Here is a 25,577-nt window from a genome sequence, read left to right as displayed (position 1 = left end):
TTAGATAATAATGGTATTACTTGATGGAATAGGCTGGACCTACGTGCTCTGTATGAGATCTGTCGAATAGTGTGCAAACACTATTTGTCATTTATTCTGCTGCAATTGGGCTTGTTTTAGGAAGAACTTAAAGTCCTTGTGCTTGCTACCAGTCTTCTGGCCACTACACTATGTGGATACTTAGGCAAATGCATCCTAAATTCTTACAGTATTATACTCTTGTCTGGAAACTGTCTAATACAGACAGTGAAATCTCTAATTCACCTTCATGTAACACAGTGTGTACTTAGTGTCACTTTAGTTTTTTAAGCTACCGATTTAAAATCTTATGGCATGGCAAATTTGCCTTACTGTCTAAATGGGGAAAGTAACAAAAGTAATGGCAAGTATTTTCTGAATGGCAATGCTTTGAAGGTTAGCTAGAAAGCTTTTCCTAATGGCAGATAATAGACTTGAATTGCCTTGCGATGAACCATTAAGTGGAAGTGTGTCTTCCTCATGAGTTCATATATCCAATCCGTTTTTTTTCATAGTCTGATGTATAAGATGAATGCCAGTGTTCAGTTTCACTGTCCCAGGCCAGTGCCTGAACTTGATCAAGCCATTGGTACATAGAGTTGCTGTTAATATTTTTACTGTGCTGTTAAGAATCCTTCTGTATAGACTTTTTAAATTTTTCTTTTCCTTTGCATTGCCAAAAGGAGTATTTTTAAGGGTCCCAAATGGACTTTTGAAGAATATAAGCAATGCCTGCTTTGAACTTTTTGTCTTTTCTCTTGTTTGTGCGTAGCCGTGCTCAGTGTACGTCAACTTCTCTTTCTTCCATGTGACTGCTTCAATCTGCTTAGCCAGTGCTGTTATATGTGCTCAAAGTTTTCCTTTGTCAGATAAAGCATCTTTTAAGCTCATGTATTGTTTTAGGGCATGCTAGAATGATGTGTGACACACTGCTTTAGGACTTGATAACAGACTAGGTGTCTTAATATTACCAGTGCTAATTCCTGTGTTTCCCTGTGATTTGTGTTCTCTTAACTCGTGGTGTGGTTGCTATCTACAGTAAAACAGTGAATGGCAATGCATGTGAGATATTTTAGCTAATAATTAGGTGGTGCAGCTTGGAGCAGGAATTGTCCTGTTGGCTGGTTGAACCATTCAGAGAAACAAGTTACACAATTGAAGCTGAGAGTGGGGAGTGTCTTTTTACAATGTTTCTCAGTCTAATGAGAGCAAGTCTAATTTCCTCGCCTATTCTTCAGAACCATGTATGTCTGTAGAGCTGCCCAACAAGCAAGCATAACCTGTTCCGCTCAGCGTGGGTAGCATTTAGGAGTTTCCACTTGCTTCCTGAATTTTATTTCAATACTTCCTTATTTGTGTTACACCCAAAACACAGGCCACGACTTTTCCCTGCAATTAAAAAACCAGAGTATTTTTATGTAAGGGTATTTGGGTAGATCAGGGTGTTTGTCTGTAAGACTTTCTAGGGCATACCTTACAGTAGTATGAATAATCTAATGTCTGTCTGTCCCCAGCACTTTCTCCATCCATATGTGTTCATTCTTTAGTGTTAGCTTAAGGGTTAGTTCCCTACCACTGCCAGCCCACTGTGATCTTGGCTTTTTACCAGCAAAGATTTGGGAACTTAAGAGATCCATACAGTGCTCTCATGGCTTGATGTCGAAAAAAAGAGAGATTGTGTCAGCTTTGAATGTTTGCTTATTTATTTGTGGTTCTTAGGCTTGAACGAAGTCCAGGTACCTTCTTTGCAAAGCCTTTTATGTGTGTCTCTGATGTTTAATCTAGCATTGGACTCTCATATGGGTGATTCACAAGGAATCGGCCTTAGCCAAAAAACCAGTCCTTTCAGCATGAAATGTGTATTTGAAAAAGACAATTATCTGTTAGGCTCTGTGGGGACAACAAAATCATCAAGTTTTGTTAATGGCTGAAGCAAAGTGTAGAGCTTCACTATTGTGCTTTAAATTATGATTTAAGGCCTGCTGCCCATCAGCACACCGAACATCTAATTCATATCCAGCTTTTTCAGCAGTCTTTTCTGTGCCTGGAAAAGATAAAGGTTACCTCTTTTTCTTAGAATGCTAAGGTTTAAAGTAGGAGTGTGTTGGAAGTTCCCTGCCTGATCTCTAGCATGGCAAATAAAAAACCTTTCCTCTGCCATATACAATCTTTACCTCCCCCCATTCTAAAATATACAGATGGTCACCTACTTGGACATGATGTCCAAATCCTGAGGATTCAACAGCAGATCATGGTAATTAATATCGTGATCCATAGAATCCCCATCATTCACAGCCTCCGTTCTCTTTTTTCAGAGAACTGCATAGTCTATGATGCAGTAAAGTAGACTAGCTTTATTTTAGCTTTAGAAACTTTTGATGGGTGAATTTCTTTAGGTGGGAAGGATATTCTTCTCATGCCAATGACTGATGAGTCTGGTTTACCCCCAAGCTGCAAGCAGGCTGAATGGATCTGTGGACCTTACTACTGAAAGGGAATTACCAGGTAAGCAGAGAAATTTTCCTCTTATCTGCAGCTAGCAGGTAGAATGCTGAAATAGGTATTTCATTATGACAGTGAACATAATGAAAAGAATAGAACAAATATTACTGCACTTAAAAGCATTGTTTTGCAGAAATATTTGTTATAGGCATGCCTTTCCGAAGTCATGGAACTACAAATACCCAGAGTTCTCGTGTTGGACAAACAAAGTCACAGAGTGTGGTTGCTTTTTTATATATATGTATATGTGTTTAATTCTGGAGGTTTGGAAGTTTTTAGCCACTTCTGAACTCAGAATCTTTGATCAAAATAGGAGTATCTGGAGAATAAGAGGTCTTCAAAGGCAAGGGTGATGCGCTTGATGCAGATGATACAGAAGCAGATCAGAATGGCATGCTTAATCTGATAATGAATTCCTGGGCCAGTCCTTGACTGTATGTTTTTCTTAGTGCATGCTACGTTACCTCAAGTCTAGATTACACATCTGGTAGCATCACACATAATGGAAAATGCTCTTAAAATTGTGTGGGACAAGGCAGTGTAATTCTGTTCCAATGCTTAGCATAATAATGTCTGATTAAAATATAGTCTTATATGATACAAAAAAAGTGATGGGGAGGCTTATCTTGCAAATACATAGAAGAAAGACTGCTTGTAGGTGGTCTGGCTAGGCTGGTATAAGTAGTATGAGAAGCTCTCACTTGCTTATCTGAATTTAGCATGACAAGTAGTATTTATGGAGTTTGAGTAGGTAGAGCATTTGGTGTTAATCACAGCTGTTTGCTAAGTGGCAAACCTGAATGTTAAGGAACTCCAAAGTTTATTTCAGAGGCACTGTTTAACAATAGAATAGTGAATGCATTGCCATCCGGCCTTTAAATAAGAGATGTTGCATCCTGTATGTTGGACAAAGAAGAAATATTTAACGTATATTTAGCAATATTTTTTGAAATTAAGTTGTTGAGGATTGATGTTTCGTGAGTGGAATGAAAGACATTTTGAAAATGAAATCTTGCTGTAATAGTGAATTGGCTTAGCCTCCCCAACCTGTTTCAGTAATCTTGATAAGCAAATTGAAGACTGTTAACTTAAATCATTCAAAAGAGAACAGGCTGAGCCATAATTATGAATCGCTCTCTTCGTCTTAATGATGCCTGCTGAAGGTCATAGGAAGTTCAGTGTTCCTATCTGTTCTTTGGACCATGCTTGTTGCTGCATTTGAGTGGGGCAGAGAGAGTAGGACTGATCTCAGCAACTTGAAACTCAAGCTTATGTAGAAAACTAGTCTTAATTAGAAGCTTAGACTGCCTCAGTTATGTATTTAGGGAATTCCTTGGCCATAAACTGTAGAACTTTCCTCTGGTTTTTAAAATTTGGACATGACTTGCACTACTGGCTGTACGTTTAGTCTTTCCTCCAGTTAGTGGCTGATAAGATACTGAAGTTTTTCATCCTTCTGTTTTCACTTGTGGAAGATTTGTAGCTTTTTACGAGCTAGTTAATGGTAATGACAATTCAATTCAAGTACCTTGCTGTGCAAATACTCTTCCTCTGGCATTCCTCTGGCATTGAACACTTCCAGAGAAGGGGAATCTACAACTTCTCTGGGCTATTTTCCTCCCATAATTTGTGTCCTCTTCTCCCAGCTCTATAGAAAATGGCAACTATTAGGAACATAATTCTTACTTTCAAATTTTATTACTAGAATTGTTCTTACTAGAATACTTGTCCTGCTTGTCAAACTCTGGAAGTGGACTGCTAAGGAAAGCCTTATGTGCCTTTTCCTTGCCTGTTATACACCTAAACTTGAGAGGAAAGAATAGTGTTTAACTATTAACAAATTACTTTAAGTTATTTCGCCTCCAAAAAGGAAGGGGAATGCTCTCAAAGATTACTTCTATCTTTAACAATACTGGTAAGACATAGTGACAATTTCATCAAAACTAAACCTAGTTAACCTTGCTTTGCAGTATTTTTTTACAGCATTCTTTATATTCTGAGGTAGAACCATAGGACTTCACATGTATGAAGATAGTTTGTTTTGAAATAGATAAGTGCCCTTATTTAGGAAATTAATACTTCCTGTAATTTCTGGCTCATGGAAGAATTTCTGGGGTTCTGTAACTAAGAATTTGCAAAAATTGCTCTCCCCTATTGCACTGTGTGGGCATAAGGTCTCTTTCTTTAAATTCTGTCAGATTAATCTTGTAAAAATTCATTAATGCTCTGCTTTATCATTCACACTGTAAAACAGGCTTCCACAACCAAAGGGTACCCGAACAAAGAGGCGGGAGGTGGGGGAGGAAGCTTTAAGCTGAAGTTAGGCTTTTTTGAGAAATAGTCTTCTGGAGAAAACATTTCTTCCTTATATCCAATCTAAACCTACGCTCTTTCAGTTTAAAGCCATTGTCCCTTGTTCTGGCCCTGCTAAAAAGTTTGTCCCCATCTTTGTTATAAGTTCCCTTTAAGTACTGAAAGGCTGCGATGAGGTCTCCCTGGGGCATTCTCTTTTCCAGGCTGGACAACCTCAGCTCTCTCAGCCTATCTTCATAGGAGAGGCGCTCCAGCTCTCTGATCCTCTTTGTGGGCCTCCTCTGGACCTGCTCTGGACCTGCTCGAACAAGGTCCACATCCTTCTTATGTTGGGAGCCCCAGAGCTGGATGAAGTACTCCATGTGGGGTCTCACCAGAGTGGAGTAGAGGGGGAGTGTTGCATCCCATGATCCTGTCATTTTCTTAGTGGGGAAAAAAAGCTGCTAAGTATCAGGTTCTCAATGAATTGTTGGTCTGCAGCTAGAAGCCTGGTGGGATGGGAGTAGTGTAACAGGACCCTGTCAGATGAGTGACTAGTCACCCAACTGGTGTGTCCTGGGGCAGGGTCATACATGTTATTGGTAGTTTTATTTGGGCAGTGGGAACAGGCTGTAATATATTTAAATATGGCTAGTTTCATGCATTTTGTATGCTGTTGTCAGAGTACCACAATTATTTTATCTCTTGGAAGACCCTTAATAGATAGAAAAAACTGAATGTTCCTTTTGTGCACTAAAAAGAAAATGAGTTGCCTAGTCTAAACTCCTTTTCTTCCCAGTGTCACAATGAATGTGTGTGTGCTGTATGGAGAGAGATGCAGGGCAGGCATTATCAAAGTAACAGTAATTTTCAGATGCTGGCCCAGTGAACTGAACTCCTTTGGAACTGGTAGATATAGGCAGAATGTGGATTTAATATGCTGCATCCTTGGACTTGTTCTGTAGCCATTGCTACTGCTGCATAAAAAAAAAAAGCTAATACTAGACCAAATTCAGAATCTGTACTGTGATTCTGTGAGAACAGAATCTGTTCTCACCTTATCCATCTTTATTGTGTAGGATCTTCCCTTGTTCTGTATAAATGTGTGGACCATGCCTGTTCTCCTGTCTTTTCCTTCTTTTTGCAGTCTTACAAATGTCAGGAAAACCTGTGTCTTGGATTTTACATTCCCCTAACCAGCTGAAACTTGCTGGAAAGGGTGCAGATGGGGCCATGCATTTCTGCAGGTGCTTTAGATCTTCATCTCTTCCAAATTTGCTTCCTTGTTTCCCAAAGCCTGACTTCTTCTCTTGTGTGTTCATCTGTGTGGTGCTCTTGAAATAAAGTCAAAATGTGTGACTTTTGTTGCTTAAATAAGAGAAGGCTGTTGTCCAGCTTTTTTTGACTAATCACCTTTAGCTTTTACATTAGTCCTTTTATTATCTGTCTTCATTTTCTCCTAGCTTTTTCCACATTTCTATTTCCACCTTTGTATTTTTTAACTTCATTTTCACAAGAAGATAGCATATGTCTTACTTTGTTTCCAATACTTTCCTCAGAAGCCTTTGCTGGTGTACATCAGAGGCTTGGGTGCTCCCTGTGGTGTTTGCAGGGCTGGGATATATAGTGTTGTCTATTGTCACTCTTAAGGCTGGCTTTCTGTCACCTTGAATAAGGGAATGATGGAGCTGTTCCTGGCAAAGTTAAAGTACTAAGGTAACTCATCTCAGTTTTGTGTTTTATTACTTTACAAGACAGTGTATTTAATGCATATGTGGCACTCTGAAAATGTAATTTTATCCAAGGTAATGAGGGAACATGTGTCTCTGTCTCTTCTGTCTCTTTTCTTCTTTCTTTTAAATTTTTTTCCAACCACAGATGATGTTGTTTTACCTATTGCAGTGCTTTACCTATTGCAGTGTTTTACCTATTGCAGTTTTACCTATTGCTTTTGTCCAGAGAGCCATCTGCTTTTGAAATGGGTGTTTAGTAAATCATATTGCCACTGATAATCTCTTTGTAATTAGTCCAAAGAAAAACTGACTTGCTTTAAAGAAGATGACGATGATGGTGCTTTGGTTCTGATCTTAGTGGCTGGTTTCTAGTCTTACCTTTATTTTGGAGGAGACCACTGTGATTGACATGAAGTATTATTTGCAGTGTTCCCTATCTGTAGACCATGTTGGATTGCGAGTTTCTGTCTCAAATCCTGACACGAATTATCAGGAAAGACACTTTCAGCATTTGGGGACTACTTTGTCACGAATTAGTTTTGTTCTCAATTACTGATTTTGCATTCTTTTCATTCAAGATGAATACTGATACATACCATAAATTTAGGTACAGCACTGAGTAAGTGTATCTGTTTTGTACTGAAAGTGGCATTTTCAGCCATATTGTACCTTTACATTTGACTTTGTTCCACCCTTACATCAGAAATTATCTGGAATGCTGAGTTCGTAAACTTCATAATTATTTCAGCTGCTGCATCCTCCACCTAATTTGGTTGTTGCCTTGTGTTCAGTGATCTCACGCAGTGTTCAAAGTGTATGTGGTAGGTTTTGCAGTGAGAATTATTACAATATTAAAGCTTTTTACAAGCTTTAGTGAAATAGCTTCTTATGACAGTAGTAATGGAAAAATACTTAGGGGGTTATTTTTTTTCTCTCTCCTTTAGAATATAGATGACATTTTGCTTGTGCATTTTCTGTTGATGGTGGGGAGGGATGGCAGGGAGCGAGGACTGTTTGTGTTGGAGAGTAGCCTGCAATGCCCTATGGTGCATTTCTGTTTCTAAATGCACTAGGTGAACAGCCACTGATGGAACTATGTCTCCTGTCTGAGTAGACTAGATTGCTGTTACCTTGGTGTTTATGGATCGAAGCAATTTTAGGAAGACATATACCTCTGGTCTGTAACGTATCGAAGACTGGTGTTTCAATATAGCTGGTTTGCTGTAACTAGTTGAAATTTAAGAGTAATAATGAGTCAAAAATTTCTTCTTGTTTTCTAGCCTGTTTCAGATGGATCCACCCTTAAACATAATCCTTCAGTCTAATGGGGCAACTTTGCTGGTATAAGCTTCGTAGACTTAGTCTCTATTTTACATTACTCGGTGGGAAGCTTCATTTTGCCTGTTGGGGTCTGCTTGCATTGGGTTTGAACTCAAGACCTTGGAAGAAGGTCTTGATCCTTTCTAGGATCGATTAAAGGGGTGGAGGGCAGTGTCTTTGTTTTGTTCAGGGTAGGGTTATAGTTGTGAGCATGCTGTGGGTGAGAATAGCATAGACTAAAACATTTCTCCTCCAGAAAGCTGTGTCATTAGACGTGAAAACATAATCCTGTAGGCAGCTGACTCCTGTAAGAGGAGAACCTAGCCTGGGACTGCAGCTGGCCACCGAAATACATGGTACACGGTTGGATGCAAAGAGAGCTGTTGGTGGGTATCCATGAAGGCACAGCTACCCAGTGAGTCCTCATCGTGCTGCTGGCTTCGGCAGTACGGATGCCTGCCTTGCACCTTCTGTTGTACTGGTCCAGGTGTTTAAGAAGATTTATTCTATGTTGGATTAGGGATCTGTGTTACTCTTCTTGCTGGGTTATTTTTAAGCAGGATCAATTTCATGAGCTGATTGACTGGCTTGCCCCAGTTTAAAGATATGATGAAGCTGGCTAAGATGATGGTTCCCAAGTTCTTGCTGTTGAATGTGGTTTTGCTGACAAAGATTTCTGTTTAATCACAGCCAAAGTGGTGTCTGATGTAAGAAGAGGAATTAGGAGATTGCACCATTTTACTCATTGGCACTTCAACATGATGGGGAGGGAGATAAGTAGGTGCGGGGTGATCTGTAAACACAAGATTACAGGTCAGCTTGGCGGTGTGTGCATCCTTTTGTATTCTCTTGATAAAAGTGAATCATAGGCCTCACTTAATATGAGCTTGAAGAGAGTGCAAAATTCAAAGGAAGATTGGAGTAGGTTTCTAGAATACCTGTAAACAAAAATGTAATGGCAGTCTGTGTGACTGTGAGTGGCAATGTAAGAAGATACCCATATTCTTCTTGGAGAGAAATTGTTTTCCACCACCCTTTCCCACTCCCCTGGTTTGGTTTCTGTGAGGATATTAGATACCATGTCTCACCTTGTCTTGTGTTTTATAGTGTTAAAATTTTTACGTGAGAGTTTTCTGTTGTGTTGTTGGCTTCCTTATTACCTTATTTCTGTCATATGATTTTGAGCGGCAGAAGCAGAATTATTCTCATTTCTCTTTTAATTGAATTTGTAATAGGCTTCTACTAAAATATCTTTACTTATACAATATGTTTAACTGTGTTTCTTCTGGAGGAATACAGAACCCACTGGGTAAAATGTGCTTATTTTAAAATCAGGAGAGAACTGCTGAAGCTGTAATCAAAGCTTCTGTGAGATTTTGTTCACTGTTTTCTGAATGCAGTATGAAATAGGTGCTTGAAATAAGGATGTATTTGTCAGCCACTATCCAAAGTCAATCTGTGAAAAATCATCTTTCCCCTTTAAAAACTTATTCTTCAGTTTTATTCAGGTTATGAGCTGCTTTTTTACTGGGGCTAACTAATGATCCTGTAATTCAGTATGTTTGTACTGACTGAAGTGAAAACAGATAGTTCAATTTTATGTGGTCTGAGTATGTGGTGTTTTTTTGTTTTGTTTTGTTTTCCTAAGGTGTACAAACAAAAACATTTGGGGTTTAGCCTTAACATGTGTTTCCAATTTAGTGGAATTTCTTTTTTAATCTAGATTTTATTTAAGGCCTAGCACACTGTTCCTCCTTCCCTGCAATGTTCTGTTGTAGGAAACTATGTATTTGCAGTCACCATATCTGATTTTTATTTTTCCCTGGGTCGCTGGAGGATTAGAGCAGATTATGGTGTTGGGATAATGTCTGACTCTTTGTGTTCCATTTAGCCATAAATAAGCCCCTGAAAAATCTGAATGTTGCTATGGTGATGTGAGTAAAAGCCTGGGATACGGAGTAAGTGAGCCGCTTAGAAGCATAATGTCACTTACAGTAATGAGCACACTGTCATTAGAACCAGTGATGGGTTTACCTGAGGCTCTGTAACTTTGGTAGCCCATGCCAGATTCTGAAAGTGAGTAAGTAAGTGCAATTCATATTGAATATGCTCTATTCAGTAACTTGCAGCTATGGACCTTCTAACAAATGGAAACTTGTGGTTTTTCTGTTTACTTTCTAGCTTTAATATGTTGAAGTATCACGAAGAAACAAACAAAATCTTCCAGTCTTTGTATGCTGCCTTTCACATGATGATCTGGTTGAACTAAACCAAGAAAATCAGTTCACAGCAATTTTGTTTTAAACTGTGTAAACACACACTTTTCTTCTGAAAGTGTGGAATATAATAAGTAAGTTTGCATTAAAATGTGGTTTGTTCTTTTTTTCCTCTTTCAGTCTTTATAACCTGGCCTCACTGGAACTTAGAGAAAATTTGCTGACATATTTACCTGAGTAAGTGACATTTCATGTGTTTAATTGTGTTAACATAAAATGTTCTTAGTTTTAAAATCTGGTAACACACAAAAGTGAATAACAGCTAGAAAAAATATTCAGTGCGAATTAACAACATGTATGAAATACAGCTTTGTTTTAGTGGCACCTAGTTACATCCGTTACATCGAGTTGTACTTGGTTAGTAGCAGAAGCCTGCAGTCTGTGTCAATTGGTTTTGCTCTATAAAAATACTCTCTATAAAACACAGAAGCACCAAATGCTTCTTCCTGCACACCTTGAACAAGCACATTGGCAGTGGGCATGGTGGTTTGGGTTGTTTTCATGCTGAAATTTCATAACTGTGAAAGTAGGGTAATAGGATCTGAGAGATTTCCACTGTAGACCTTCACAGCATTTGTGTTCAGGCTAAGTAACCGAAAGCTTCCAAAACCAAGAGATCAAAGCCTTGGTGACAAACTAGGCCTACTGATGTCTGAAGTCTGACTCCTCCCACCATAATTTTTGGGGAAAAAAGATACCTAGCTATTTCTGTGAAGTCTGTATTATGGCAGAGGAATGGGTGGTCTTCTGTAAGGTTAATCAGATATCTTATTTTGGGAATACTTTTTGGCTGCCTGGAAGAAGCCTCTTTATCTATTGAAGGATTTTCCTTCCTTCATGACCTGGCTGCTTCTTGCAATAGATTTGGTGACTCCTATTGTGCTTCTTTACATAATCTAGTAAATACTGTAATAGATTTAACCGATTTTAATCAGAATCTCTTCCCCAGTTTCTTTGGGGTCCCTTTTTCCTATCACTCTACCCAGTACCTTGGTTACAGCTGTTATTATTTTAACATGGCACTTTAAACGTCAGTGGGCAGAAGATATGAATTGCTAGCTAGGTTTTGCGATACACTATTAGAATGAAGCTATCATAAATCTTGACAATTTTATTGCTCCTGGAAAATTCTGACTGTCAGTAATGTAGCTGACGAGTCTCGCTGGCTTTCGTGCTCCTGTGGCCTTGGGGAAGGTAAGCAAGAGCTCTACAGCAGACTGCTTTTAAAGTAGAAGGATGGCCCTCTGTGTATGCTCATGTTCAAAGAACTTGTTTTACTTTCTTATGGACTTTCCTCTGTTTGCATCCTCAAATCCAAGCTGAAATACTTCAGAAAAGGATAAATCATGTTGAAGAAATAAATGATGGATTTATTGACTCTTGAATCACACTGTTACACATGATCACTATAGGGAATTTTTATCCAATTGTGCAACTGTAAATTTCCCTTAAAAATAAATCTAACCAATTATACTAAACTTTGTGGCTTTGTCCACCCTGAGGGACTGATGGTTAAAATAAAGAATGATAATTTGATTGCCTATACTAAGTTTTACATTTAAAGGGCATGCAGTTACACTGACAAACCAAGTTATTTTTTCAGTAAGATATTACTGAAAATAGTCTATGCCCAGTAAAATAACTGTCTGTCTATAATACGTTGTAATTTGAAATACGAGTCTCAGTAAAATGAGCTCATTCAAATATATGGGGTTTCTGTTTGTTTAGTCTGATGTGGTTTTGTTTTCACTTATCTCGTCTTACAGATCACTTGCCCAGCTGCAGCGACTAGAAGAACTTGATTTAGGAAACAATGAACTTTATCACTTGGTAAGAGAACATGCCACTGAAAGTGCACGTTGGTCTTGTTTTATGCATCATTTAAATTAAATAGGCCAAAAGATGTTCAAAATTGAAGAAGGAAAAATGTATGGAGGGAGAGGCTTTATATGTACAGGTGAATTTTGGCAGTGAGTTGGTGCTTCCCATATCTGCTTAGTCTTGTTCGGTACAATATTACTTTACCCAAAACAGCTGCAGCTGATCTTTAGAAAATGAGAGCACTGCACAGGCTTTTCCTACAGAAATGAGTAGAAGGGCACAAACTCTTGTCTGTACTTGCAGTTACAATAAACTCATGGGCTTCTGTAGGGAGCTGGACAGGCTGAGCACAGATGAAAGCTCACTTATTTTCAGGGTGGGAGTAGGAATCTTTGAGAAGGGGCTGAAGCAAACTGTTGAGGATCACAGTGTCTCACATTGTGGCAGATAGATCTATCAAAAGATACCCATCATCTCCCTTAAGATGACTTAATTAAATGTTGGATTTTCAGTAGATTAAGAGTTTGCATGTAATTTGTTAGTGCATGTAAGGAACAGTGTGATAGCTTGTTAAGCTATAACAATTAATTTGTATGATGGAGTTCCCAAATGCTTACAGTCAGCCTTACTGCATTTAACCATGGAACCTCTAAGTAGTGCGTGGAGTAAGGATTGGTTTACTCAGGATTGTAATTATGGGGTGGACATTTTGTTTTTCCTGGAAGCTCCTATGCTACTTAACATTATTACTTTTTACGTTATAGCCAGAAACAATTGGTGCACTTTTCAATCTTAAAGACCTCTGGTTGGATGGAAACCAATTAGCTGAAATACCTCAGGTAAAGATGAGCTCTACTGATGCTGTTTTGAAGATGCTTTTAAAACAAAACCTTTTTGTTAATTCCTACAGGGAGGCGATTTAAAATCAAATAGTTTTCTCAGTTCATTTTGCCTGGGTTTGGTTTTGGATGTGTAAGAGTTTTCTCTTTAAAAGTTCCTCTGCAAGGGATTGTGCATTATATTGTATGTTGTCAGACATTTCCTTTTAAACATTTTGACAAAGGAATTGTTCAATTTAAAGGATGACACATCCTCTGTTAACACTCCCAGTGATCAGGGAGCCACTCATTGGCTGAGCTAACCCTCACCCATTGTATCTATCTGAATTGTAGTTTTTACAGTTTTGAGAACGAATCATTGGGGTTGTTTTTGTTTGGGGTTTTTTTCAGTCATCTTCATCCATTCAAATACAGTGTTTTGGAGAAGTACAATAGCAGAACTGTTGCCATAAATAGAAATTTTGATCTATGCAGGTAAATCCCCCATCTGACATCAGTCATGGGATGAGGGGCCTTAGCATTTAAAGCTTACAGTGCTCTAAATTCCCTTTCTTAAGAATTGTGATAATGTTTTTCTCCATTCCTTGCTCAGTTTGCTGTTATTTGCTGTATTGATCTCATTGTCAACAGTGTTACCTGGAAATGAGTTACAGTTTAGTGGGCTTTGTTGGCTTTGTTGTTGCTGGCTTGGCCTAATAATATTCTAAGTAGATGTAGTTAAACACCGATAATCACTCATAAAAGGTCAAGTGTGACTTCAGCAGCTGTTTTTCTTGAAGCTGGCCATTATTGTGTATTTCGTCTAATGTCCAAAAGATGAACTTGTAGGATAAAAGGAGTGTGTGTGTGTTTTTAATGGAAGATTCTCCTGAGAAGCAAACATTTCCAAAATAAAAGGACTGATGTGTCAATTAGGATCAAGGCTGTCACTGTATGAAAACTTTTTATATGTAAAAGTAAAGGACGCTTCTGCCCCAGACGTTCTGTTCTCTGGAAGATGATTTGGATGACTAAAATGAGAACTATTCTGGAGTGTGTGTAGGGGTATCTGTGTACATGGGGAATGGGAGTGTGCTCTGATGCCTAATAGGGACAAAGGCGTTTCTCTGTCAGAATTTTAAGCTAATTGTTGGATTACCATTATAAAAAAAATTAAGTAATCATTAATAATTGTAGATGATGGCAGTGTAATTTGGCAGTTCAAATATGCTTGCTAGAGCAACACTCCCAATTCCTGTTTCTACGTTTGTTGCAGTTGGGAGATCTGAAGATATGAAATCCCTAGATGTCATGGCATGTTGCTGTATCAGCCAGGAGAGACTAATCCTAATTTGCCTAGGGTTAATTGGGAGGGGCAGACTTTTAATTACATGGAGGTTGATAATCTCTAGTTCTGAAAAAACAACTTTGCAGTCTTTACTTGAGGAAAACTCCAGTTTCGGCTGGTGCTTGCCTAGGTGTGCTTAGCATACCTTGTCTGGCTACTGAAGCCAGTCTTAATAGTTAGAATAAGAAACTGAATGAATCACTTGTTTTACCATATGTAAAATGTAGTTATTTACTTGATTCTGCATTTTTAGGTCATACAAAGAATGGCCAATTTAGAGGTCATTCAGAGAAATGTTTTTCTTTCTGGAATTTCATTGCGATGGCACATTTTTCAAATTGCTTTGTTACATGTTTGGGCATGACTTAAATTTTTTGCCTTGTATCGCAGGAAGTAGGAAACCTGAAAAACCTGCTTTGTCTGGATGTTTCTGAAAATAAATTGGAATGCCTTCCTGAAGAAATTAGTGGTCTGACTTCTTTAACAGACTTGCTTGTTTCTCAAAATTTACTTCAGGTCTTACCTGATGGCATTGGTAAGTACAAGGTGAATGCTATCACACAGAACCATTTAATCCACTGTAAATTGGAAGTCATTTGTTTTCAAGTCTTTTGAAGTCCTTTTGTGCAAAAGATGCGCTTGCCTCAGCATTTTTTCTTTTTTTTTTTTTTTTTTCCTTAGTATGGAATGCGTAGCTCTATTAATTTCACATTTTAATTGTCTGCATAATGACTACCTTGTAATCCTTTTTCGGTCTTTACTTGATACCTGCCTGAACAAAATGAAAGTTATTATGTCCTCTCTGTGTCCTCTACTGTGCCCATGTCACCATCATAACATTGTAAAATTCTAGCTTGTAACATACTGTAGGTCTTGATAAGACTGACTGACAGTATCACTGCTAAAAAATACATCCTTTTTAGTGGGGATGTGTAATTATCTTCAATTGCACAACGTGATTAATCCTATACTGAACACAGTGGAAGGCTGTTTCGGCTTCAGCCCATTACTCCTCACCCTTGAGGGGGGATTCAAACTACAATCTTTCTCTATCTGACCCCTTAAAATAGGTTTAATAACTGAAGAGTGTTTTCTGAAGCATTACCAGAGCCTTTTTTAAGGTAAATGTTTTAACCCTGCAGTAGTTGTGACAAGTAGTCAGCAAGGGATTTTTTTCTCTGCTACTCATCAACTGTTCTGGAGAGTTTCATGCTGCAGGAGTGTGCCTTCTTCAAGGAGGACTTGTGAATGTGGTTTAACTGGGAATGTGGAAAAGAATGGACAAACATTCCCCTTCCCTCCGTATACTATATAAGCCTAAGAAAAGAGAACTGTTTTTCTAGAAGTTAAACTTGGGGGAGTGGGGTGACTACTGTGGGTCCTACAGTTGGCTAGTGTGTGATTGGTAGAGAGTTGTAGCAGCACTCTCTGATGATCTGAGCTGGTACAGTTGTAAGTCAGAAATTGAGTTTTATGTACCTTCTGAAAGGCTTCAGCCCATACAGCCTGCTAGAGGGGAGCTTGTCTCTAACACCAGCTGGTGAACAAGAGGAGCTACTGCTTCTTGAGAATCCTGTTAAATGGACATCCTTTGCTGGGGAAGACAATTGCAAGGAAACAGGCCATTTCAGGCCAAGCCTAGTTTGCACATGCATTTTGTGACATTCTCTGGAAGTAATTTTCTTACAAAGCCTGGTGTTGTGGTTGAAGCGAACCTCGCTGGTGTCTGGAAGCTCCTGGGAGGAGCTCAGCTGATCACTGAATCGCTGGTTGGATTGGTGGCTCTTTGGAGCCCTCAGAGTGATGTCACCAACATCAGCAGGTCAGGTCAGCTGTAGTTGTGTCTCATCAAGCCTCTGAAGCCTCTAACAGAGGTGGCTCCAGCACCCCTGGGCAGCCTGCATCAGTGCTGCGCCACTTCCCTGTGAGGAATATTCTCCATGTGTCCAGCTACCACGCTTTGGTTTGTGGCCATTGCTGTCTCACCTGCCACTGCAGAGAGGATTTTGCTTCTGTCATCTCTGTAACTGCCCTTCAAGTAGTTGTGGGCTGTTCCAAGACACCTCCTTGGCTGCCTCTTTGTTGGAGTCAACAAAGCCAGCTCTCAGCCTCAGCTCACATGTGCCCTGGTCATCTTGATAGCTTTGTACTGAACCCCCATCATCATCCTACTTGAACTGGGGAGTCAGGGGAGGGGAGACAGGACACAAAACTGAGCATAATTTTACAGGTGTGGCCTAATGGTTGCTGGGTGGATGGGATATAGTAACTTCCATTGATCTGCTGTCCGTAATTCTCCTAATGTGGTCCACACAGTGTTTACTTCATTTCTGGTGAGAACTCATTGCTAGTTCATGTTCAGCCTAGTGCCCACCATAGTCCCCAGGCCCTTTCCAGCAGGGCTCTTGGGCCGCCTGTCACTTCCCAGCCTGTACCCAGTGCACAGAACTATTCTGCCCAGGTGCAAAACTCTGTGCTGCTTCAGGTTTCTGTTTAGATTGCTATCTCTCTGTGTATCAGCTGCCTCTTCATGACTTAGCATCAGTGAATTTGATGTGCCAGCTTATTAGGCTATTTTGGACCATGTAGGGATGGGCAGAAAGGTGTCAGCAGCTGGTGATGTCCTTTGAATTCTCTGTCTTGAGCTCTACCTGGGGCAGCTCTGCTTTGCACCAGAGACCGTTCTGGTACAAAGGAGCAGAACAAGGCGAGCTTTCTGCTCTGAAATAGTATTTGTCCTTCCTGGGGAAAAGACCTTCAAAGAAGTTTGATTTCTAGTCCAGAAAATAAACTTGGGTTTCATGTCTGACTAACTGAGTTCTATATTAGGACAAGGAGATCTTGATCCTGTTTGGATTTGGGCTGTCACTTCGGTTCCACTTGGCTACTTTGGATGAGTAGATGTAGGTGGTCTCTGAACACTTCTTTATCAATAAACGTCGTATAATTGAGGAAAAAATGATAATTTTCTCCTCTTTATAGGCCTTTGGGTAGACACCTCCTTGAAATTTGCATGGGCTATCATTCGGATTGCAACTTTAATACAATTCAATATGCTTAAATATTGGCTATGACTATTAAATATTAATTCAGTGAGGTTATAAACTTGCAGAAATAGTTGGAGCACCAAGTGAAGCAGTGCTTGAATTCTTCTTTTTACTTGAAAAAAAAAATCATTGTGTTAGAGGATTTCTAAAAGCTTTGCAGCAGTGAAATTCTCTGTAATTAAAGCAGGCATCAGAGGATACCAAACTAAACAAATGTATTCTTTCTCTCCAGGAAAATTGAGGAGGCTCTCCATTCTGAAGGTTGATCAGAACAAACTTATTCAACTGACAGATTCAATTGGAGACTGCGAAAGCCTTACTGAACTGGTTCTGACAGAAAACCAGCTGCAGGTAAGCATGATCATGGCTGCTCAAATGGCTGGCAGTAATAAGACCTGCTGCTAAGTGCTGAATCACTTAGCTCATAAGATTAGTTACCCTTGCTACTGCTAAGTAGCGAGTTTCCTTTAAATGCATCTTATTTCTTACCTGTTAAATGAATGCTGAAGGTCAAGTTGTATGTAGTAACAATCCGTCCTTCCAAAGGCTTAAGCAATTAAGTATTCACTCTTGAATCTTTCATGTCTAGAAGGGAATTGAAGCATGTGGAATGCAGGTATCACTTACTTTGTTGTGTTTTTAATGCTGAGTTTGTGCTGTGTGGTGTTGCTGCCAATTTTTGCTGTGCGTTATCTGGATCAGACTTGCTGAAACTGGATAGAAGCCCCAAGCACTGCAGAGCTGCTGTTGTACTGCTCCTTGCTCTGCTGATCTCCAACCAGGTATTAAATATGATATATGGTCAACTAAAATAAAATCTCAGATTTCCTTCTATTAGGTGTTTCCCTCCATTATTTCGAAACTGCTGTCACCTGGCATTGACACTTGGAGAGTAGAATTGTTTATAAAAGTCTAGGTTTGAGCATTTCTTAGGTTAGGTTGGTGCTTGGTTGAGAGTTAGGAGCTTAAGCCTGTTGGAAAGATGCCTCTCCAGAAGTCGGTTCATAGCATCTAAGTTAGAAGCTTGCCTATCAACTAGCCATTTAGGGATAAAGTTAGATAATATGGGCATTCTGCATACGGTTCTGTACACAGCTATTATGCATCTGTCATCTTAGTGCAGAGATAACTAACCCATCAGTGAGTTTGTATTAGAAACTGACTTTCCTGGACATTTCTTCTGCAAGATAAACCCTTGGATATCCTTTGGAAGGCCTGGTAGTAACAAAGGTTAACTACACTCCAGTTTTGAAAATGGATTGGTCTATTAATTCATTTTTAAAATGAGAAAAGTTTTCTTCTGACTCTGAATTTATAAGTTCTGTTTGCATATTATTTTGGTTTTGTTTGCACAGTCATTGCCGAAGAGCATTGGAAAGCTAAAGAAGCTGAACAATTTGAATGCCGATAGAAACAAATTAACATCTTTACCCAAAGAGGTAAGATTTTTGTTCAGTTAACGCTCGCAGATGTGGTTATACAAACAGAAAACTCTTGATTTCAAATGCCTACAGGAAGTAGCAGGGAGCTTAGATCTACTGGGTATTCCTTCCAAACCAATCACAAACAGAAACTTGTTTGTTAGATCTGAACAGCATAAATCTCAACAGCAGCTGTGGTGATTTGGTGGCTTGGAGGTGCAAAATGTCCTTGCAATTGAACAAGCAAGCTTGGATCTAATTAGTTTGTAACTAGTAATTCCCAGTGTGGGTGTCAAGTCCAGCACTATTTGAAGACTCTGGAAGTTGTGGTAGGGTGAATGCATTTAAACACCAATGTGCCTCTTCTACATGTAGTATAAAAATATTGCTAGAGTCTTCCTTGCCTCACTCTTGTGAGTAATAGCAAAGGGAAGGTGTCATATTCTTAAAAATTATTCAGAGACTGTTTTGACAGTCTCTTCGGTTTTGGAGATGTTGGGACTACTTTTGCCTTTAAATATGAGGACCTGACCTGACCACTGATACCTCAAATCTTACAGCTGTGATGACTAGGACTTCTTGTCTGTTATAACAGTATATAGAATGAAATAAGGCTATAATTTCTGTTGTGAAACTAAATATAATGAAGGCCTTACAAGTTTACTTCAGCAGTAAATCACAGAATGGTTTGGGTTGGAAGGGACCTTAAAGATCATAAGGGAAACAGCATCCTGTGATTGGAGCACAGGACTGCAAGTTGGTTCTGTTTGCATTACTGTTTCTCTGTAATTTTTGTCCAAGTAGTTCCGCCCTTTAATTTTCCTACCTGTTTCTAACATGTGGATCTGAGGTCCACCTCTTTCAGTCACTTCAGGAGCAGGAAGGGTACGTACTCAGATGGCAGCTGATGGATGGGAATTGAGAGGAGTGAGTATCAGCTCTGACTAGTGATGAGACAGTTCTGCTCAGGCCCGCTTACTTACTGAGCTTGGACAGCTCAGGAAGGAGGTGTGAGGGGGAAGCAAAGTGGCTGGGAAGCGGGAGATGAGGGAGAGGTGATAGTCTGAAGAGAACGGATCAAGCAGGGACAGAAGATGCTGCTGTGGCACTGGCAGCAACAATTCCAACGACCCAGCTCTGAGCTGCATCAGGTCAGTCACCTAATCAGGGCTCCATGATAACCCTTATTGCTCCTTTACAGATTAGCTTGTAAATACACGTTTGACAAGGGTAGAGGAGTGAAGAGAAGGTGTAAGTACTGCAGCTCCTCTAGTAGGTCAGTGTCTCCTCTGCAGAGTTGCTGCTGGTTCTGAGCAGAAAATTGCAGAGGGCATACCCACATGGGTTGCATAAATGCTAGCAAGAGGCAGGACCTTGGGGAAACCGTGTTTCTGGGTTGGGATGTGATGATAATTTTGATCTTGTGCTCATTCAACAGAAAACTTTTCATGTCTTTACAAAGAGCTTAATTTAATACATTACATAGGTGTCCTATCTGTACTTGAGACTCATACAATTTTGTGTCTAGTCCACCTTTAAGCAGAATCGCTCTGAGCTTGTTACAGTGTGTAAGGTTTTACTGATACACTTTATTTCCAGATTTGCCATTAACAGCTTATGTAGTGTATAAGCACTTTTTCTTAGTTAATGATGTTTATGGTATTGGAGGCAGTGCATAAAGGTGAGCAGTGTGGCTTGGAAGGAACAGAGTCAGGAGCAGGTGAGAGGAGAAGGCTTGGCTTCAGAAGCAGGTAAAGCAGGGTGAATATGGAGTGTGTATGTTTTGGGGGAATAACAGAGTCAAGAGCTTGGTGCAGAACAGTAAAGGGATTCATGCTAATAAGAAACTGGAGACTTGGAACTGGAAATGGGTTTCAAAGGTGGAAAGCCTTCCCCAGTCAGTAAAGGTGTTGGGGATAACCAGGGAGGAAGTGAAGGACAAGAATGGGTGGGGAGAACATTAGTGCACGTGAGAGAGAGAGAGAGGAAGGAGGGAGCACCTGCACAAGGAGTGGGATAAAGTCAGGGATGAGTCTGTGTTTAGAGAAGGAGGGTGATGAGGAAATGGAAGGTGGGTTCTGGAATGAGGTGAGCTGGAGAGTTGTAGAAAGTCCAGGAAATAAAGACAGGAGAGGGCGGTGCCCAGGGAGTTTGGCAAAGAAACAGAGGAAGCAGAGCTCCTTGGCATCCACTACTTTGGAATAGACTTTTTTTTTTTTTTCCTGTAAAGGTCTCCACACCTGTGTATCTATCTTCCTCATTAGAGCAAACATTTGATATGATGTTGAATGTAAGATTTCCAGAACGATTCGTTAAATTATGTTTTGCTCTGTGGATTTTTTAAATTCTTTTGGGTTTTATTTTTAAAGGAAGTCAGTCCCCCTCTAACTGGGGGGTCATATCCACCCTCTAGATTGGTGGATTTGAATTCCAAGATGGTAATGGTAACAAATAGAAAGCATAAACAACTGATGCAATGGTTTGTCTCAAAAATACTGTTAACATGCACGTATTGCAGAAGCTACCATCTAGCTAACGAGACTTTTCAGTTTCAATTTTTCAAGTTTCAGTTTCAATTCCTTGTGCTTAAGCTGTGCAATAAACCACTTTTCCCCCAAAGTCTTTAGATTGCCTTCTAACAATGCTGAAATGCTAGTTTCAAAAACAGAAAGAAAACTATTGCTCTCTGCTCGTCTTTCATCTGTTCCTGGAGCTGCATTTTCTTTGTGTAGTATTTTTCTTAACCATTAGCTTTTTTGCTCTAAAGTGAACATAAACATTTCTCTGGCACAAGTTTTCTGGTTGAAATTCAGAGGAATTCAGTGAAGAGCCACATTTCATAGTTCTAAAAGACAAATGTTCTGCATAAACAGACTGCACAGGTATAACGAGTACTGTTTGCTGTTACGCAAAGCATCCACAGGAGCAGCTTCGGGGATGCTGATAATGGCAAAGATCCCAATTCTGAGTTTCCCTTTGGATGGCTGGGAGGAACAATTTCGTCTCTCTGCAAAACGTCATTTTCCTTCTCATCATTACTGACTTAGAGAAAAAAGTATTACAAAATTCATTGGTAGAGCACTGAAGGAAAACTGAAAAATGTGTCACCCTTTTTCTGTCTAGAGGGTTCTGCTTGGCAATGAGAAAGCATACCATCTTTTCCATTTATTTTCATCTCAAACTGACTAATTAGTATTTAAAGCCAGACACAAGCTTCTGACAGCAGTACAGAACACCCCTGCCTGCTGTGTGTTGCTTAAGATGTCTCCTGAGATAGTATGGCAAAGATTGGGGTCTCAAGCCTTCACACATCAATTAGTAGTTGTACAGTGGTTACCCCTTCACAGAAGCAGAGCCAAGTGCAGGAGTGTACACTGCAGATATTCTTGCTTGGTATCTTCCCCTCTTTTTCCTCTTTTTCTTCCTTCTTTCTCTCGTTCTTTCTCTGCCTTACAGAGTGCTAGAATAGCTGTGCGTTTGTGGTCTTCATCCTTACATGAGATGGATGTGGGACAGGCCTTTGCTGGTTTCTGTTAGAGAGGGACAAAGGTACGAAATCTGGTAATGTGTATAGAGATAATGGAACTCTTACTGGGGAGAAGAGTAGCTGTATCCAGTCATATCTACCTGCTGGCGTCTCTCCTTCCTTCCAGAATTATTCCTGTAGCAAAGAGAGCTTTATAGATAGGATGACAGAAATGGCGTGCCTGCTCTAACGTAATCTGATGGATACTCTATGAGTTCTAGCTTTTCTGTGGTGGTGTGGGGTGTTTTTGGTGGGTTGGGTTTTTCTTTTTATTTGATTTTTGTTGTTGTTGTTGTTGTTTTGTTGTGGTGGGTGTGGGGTTTTTTCTTTTTTTGTTTTGTTTTTTTGTTTTCTTTTGTTAGCAGTTTACTAGGATTGGATTTTGGGTCAACCTGTCAAACCATTGCATTGCTGGGGCGTTTCAGTGCATACTTGCAAAACCAGTATCTACCTTCTTGTGTTTAATTTCTTAATTTGGGATTATTGAGGAGTTTGTGTGCAAATACGCCTTCAAAATTTCTTGGTTCAAAGGTTCTTCTGCATCTGGTGCTGATATATAAGGTAAAACACGAAACAGCAGAATGGATGACCAAGACCTGAGTCACTTACAGATTTCATCTTCAGAATCTCACCGCTCAATCCCTCTCTCGCTGAACTGAGTGGTGAAACAGACTTCAGCAAGAACGGAGAATGTCTAAACCTGTTCATAGTTACAAATGTTTTCCCCTTTAAACTTGAAAGACCTGCCTAGTGACTCTTTGGTATTGAAATCCCACCCTGGCACTGGAACGCTGGTGAAACTGGTGTGTTGATTTTGGCTCTTGCATAAATAATCTCCTTGGAATGTTTTCCAGTTCATGTGCTTTTGTTAATGAGTCTCTACAACCTGCAGAGGTCTGGTAATGAGTCCTTCCTGGCTCTGAGTATATTGTGAGAATTATACTACAGTAGGTAAAACAGCAGGGATATTTTTTTTTTGGCAATAACTGTTGCTTTTTACAATCTGTATTTTTTTTTTTAACAAGTTTGGACTACTTTGTTGTTTCTGGTTTTAACTTCCAATGTCTTGTCCCTTCCCTCGTTTGTGTAAAAGTATGTGTTTGTGTGTCTTAAACGGAAAAAAGGCACTAAGGAAGAATGAAGGAAAACTTGTCTTGAGTCAGAGGGCAGAGAAACTTTCTCGCTCTGCTCCTCCTGTACTGTTCACCACTGTCGCAGAGGGTGCTGAAGTGAGTTTACCAAAGATTTTCCTAGCCAATTTAAAGTTAATAATAAATAAATAATAGTTACTAATAGCGAACTGGGCATTTTCTTCCACCTCTAAATGTAGTCTATATTTGTAATTAAATTATTAGTGGGACCAGGGAAAATTCTGACTTTATTTACTTTGAATCCAAACAAAATTTTGGTTCTGACACCCTGGAAAAGGTTTTACAACACAATAGGAACTGTGTTTAAATTCCCAGTGTGCTTATCAGAGTTGCATAAACCTAGTGAGAGTTTGTAATGCTGACAGCTGTATTGAAAGCTGAATAAAAGAGATATCACTGGACTTCAGCTAGTCACATGCTAAAGAATAATCATTACAGTAGTTGTCATAATGTCTTTTTTATTATTATTTTTTTGCATTCTGAAAGATGCCAACTGGTGAAGGACAGCAGAATTGATTCATAGCTCTCAAGCAGTTAGGAGATGCTGAAATCAAAAGATATTATTCAACTAACATTGGCTTTAGAGCAATAACAGTGTGAGGATGCGTAATCAGTAAAATTTCGTCTGTGGTGATGAATGACTCTAGCTGACAGCTGGGCTTGAGAGGGAGCAAATGGGAGTTTTTGGGAAGGATCTAAACAGGAAGAGAGGGATGAATCTGCACACTTTTCTTGGTTTACCTCCAGAAAGCTGCAAAGGTGTCATTAGCAGGAAAAGTCAAACGGCAACTATGAGGTTATTGTAACAAAGAAGAGGAGTAAAAGTTGGGAGATGAAAAATAGGCAATTGATGCAGGTGTCAAAACAACAGTCTGTCTGCAGTAGGGGAGTCATCAGGCACATCAGCAGAGGAGTGATGTGATAAAAAATTGCAGTTCTGAATGACTCTTAAAGATGGACTGGCAGTGGGTACGTGGATGTCAAAAAAGCATGAGGCTGAAGTGGTGAATGCTGGTCATGATCAGAATACAGAGGGGAGTTTTATCAGCCTATCTGGCATCCTCACTATCTATTCCCAAGTCTTACTGCTTCTCCAGAACAGGAAACTGTTAGAAAGATGAGCCTCAGACTGAGATATAGAAGAGTAGTCAAAAAATCTTCTACAGGGGTAAAGTTTTGTGTGGAACTGAGAGGGGCCCTAGTGGCACTCATCCTCTGAAGCAAGTCGACCTGAATCCAAATAAACAGTTTTGTTCAGACTTAACAGTGCTGTAAAATCAGTGATCTCAACATCAGCACTTCATAGTAATGATCTTTTTCTGCCTGATGAGTGGGTTTTGTTTTTGTGGTTTATCTAGGCTGACTGTTCTTTGAAAGTAATGTGATGAGGCAAGTTAATAACCCTTAAATTAAAGTTGCTAGAATGAAATAAATCTCAGGAGTGTGACTTAGACATGCACAACTCATTCGAGAACTTTTCCTGATGTCTAGCTCACTACAGAAGAACATGAGGACTTCTTTAAGCCTCCAATCTTTGGAGTGGTTATTCATGTGCCCAGAACTAAGCACAGGCTTGTTCCCATTAACTAAAGTCCATGCTCAAGATGAACTCTGTGCTTAACTGTGAAGTGGGCCTGTGGTCTCACTGTGTACTTGGTGCCTCTGCAGTGGTTTGGCAAAGTCTGTTGTAAGCATGTGATCAGACCCTTGGAAAGCATGGCTTTGTGTCAGTTAATGACCCTCAGCCAAACCAATGACGTTCTGATACTATATTACTTCATGGTGATCACAATGATGTTTTCCTTTCAGCATGCCATTCAATGTCTGCACTTTGCCTCAGTGATACTGCTTCATGTTTAGGTTTTCAGACATTGGACCTGACGTCTTTCTGTACTGCTGAATGGGTGACATCTTTTTTCAAAGTGACAAAGATTGTATTTTTTATTTTAACTATCAGCTTGTCTTTTTTTCTCTCACCCAGTGCTGCTTTTTAGATGCTGCCTGCATTTTTTAAAAACAGTTTTATAAAAAAAAAATCAGTATCTGTCTGTTATCTCCTCCCTGTTCTTAAAAAAAAAAAAAGTTCTTCACTACCTCTGGATGATACAAAACCTTTGAACAATTGCCTATTGACTGATAAGGCAAAGTTAAAATAACTAAAGTTAAAATAACTTTGAAGTTCTAACCCTCTTTGGCAGTAGAAGAATGTGTGTTCTGTCTCCATTTGTTGGCATGCTCTTCTCCAGTATTGATAAAAAAAATAAATTGAACATCTCTTATATTTTCTTAATTGTTAGCCGCTTG

The 25,577-nt window shown here is 39.5% G+C and overlaps 1 protein-coding gene across 1 annotated transcript in view; it reads left to right on the top strand.

Moving 5' to 3' along the window:
- Nucleotides 1-25,577, top strand: part of LRRC1 (leucine rich repeat containing 1) — a 72,367-nt gene that overhangs the window by 38,471 nt on the left and 8,319 nt on the right. The window contains exons 5-10 of the mRNA XM_030490135.1: nt 10,262-10,318; nt 11,908-11,971; nt 12,727-12,801; nt 14,519-14,663; nt 17,408-17,526; nt 18,531-18,614. Of these exons, the coding sequence (XP_030345995.1) occupies nt 10,262-10,318; nt 11,908-11,971; nt 12,727-12,801; nt 14,519-14,663; nt 17,408-17,526; nt 18,531-18,614 (544 nt within the window). The remainder of the gene's footprint in view (nt 1-10,261; nt 10,319-11,907; nt 11,972-12,726; nt 12,802-14,518; nt 14,664-17,407; nt 17,527-18,530; nt 18,615-25,577) is intronic.

Source organism: Strigops habroptila, chromosome 6, assembly GCF_004027225.2.
Source record: "Strigops habroptila isolate Jane chromosome 6, bStrHab1.2.pri, whole genome shotgun sequence".
NCBI lineage: Eukaryota > Metazoa > Chordata > Aves > Psittaciformes > Psittacidae > Strigops > Strigops habroptila.
This window is presented reverse-complemented; position numbering and strand designations above follow the sequence as displayed.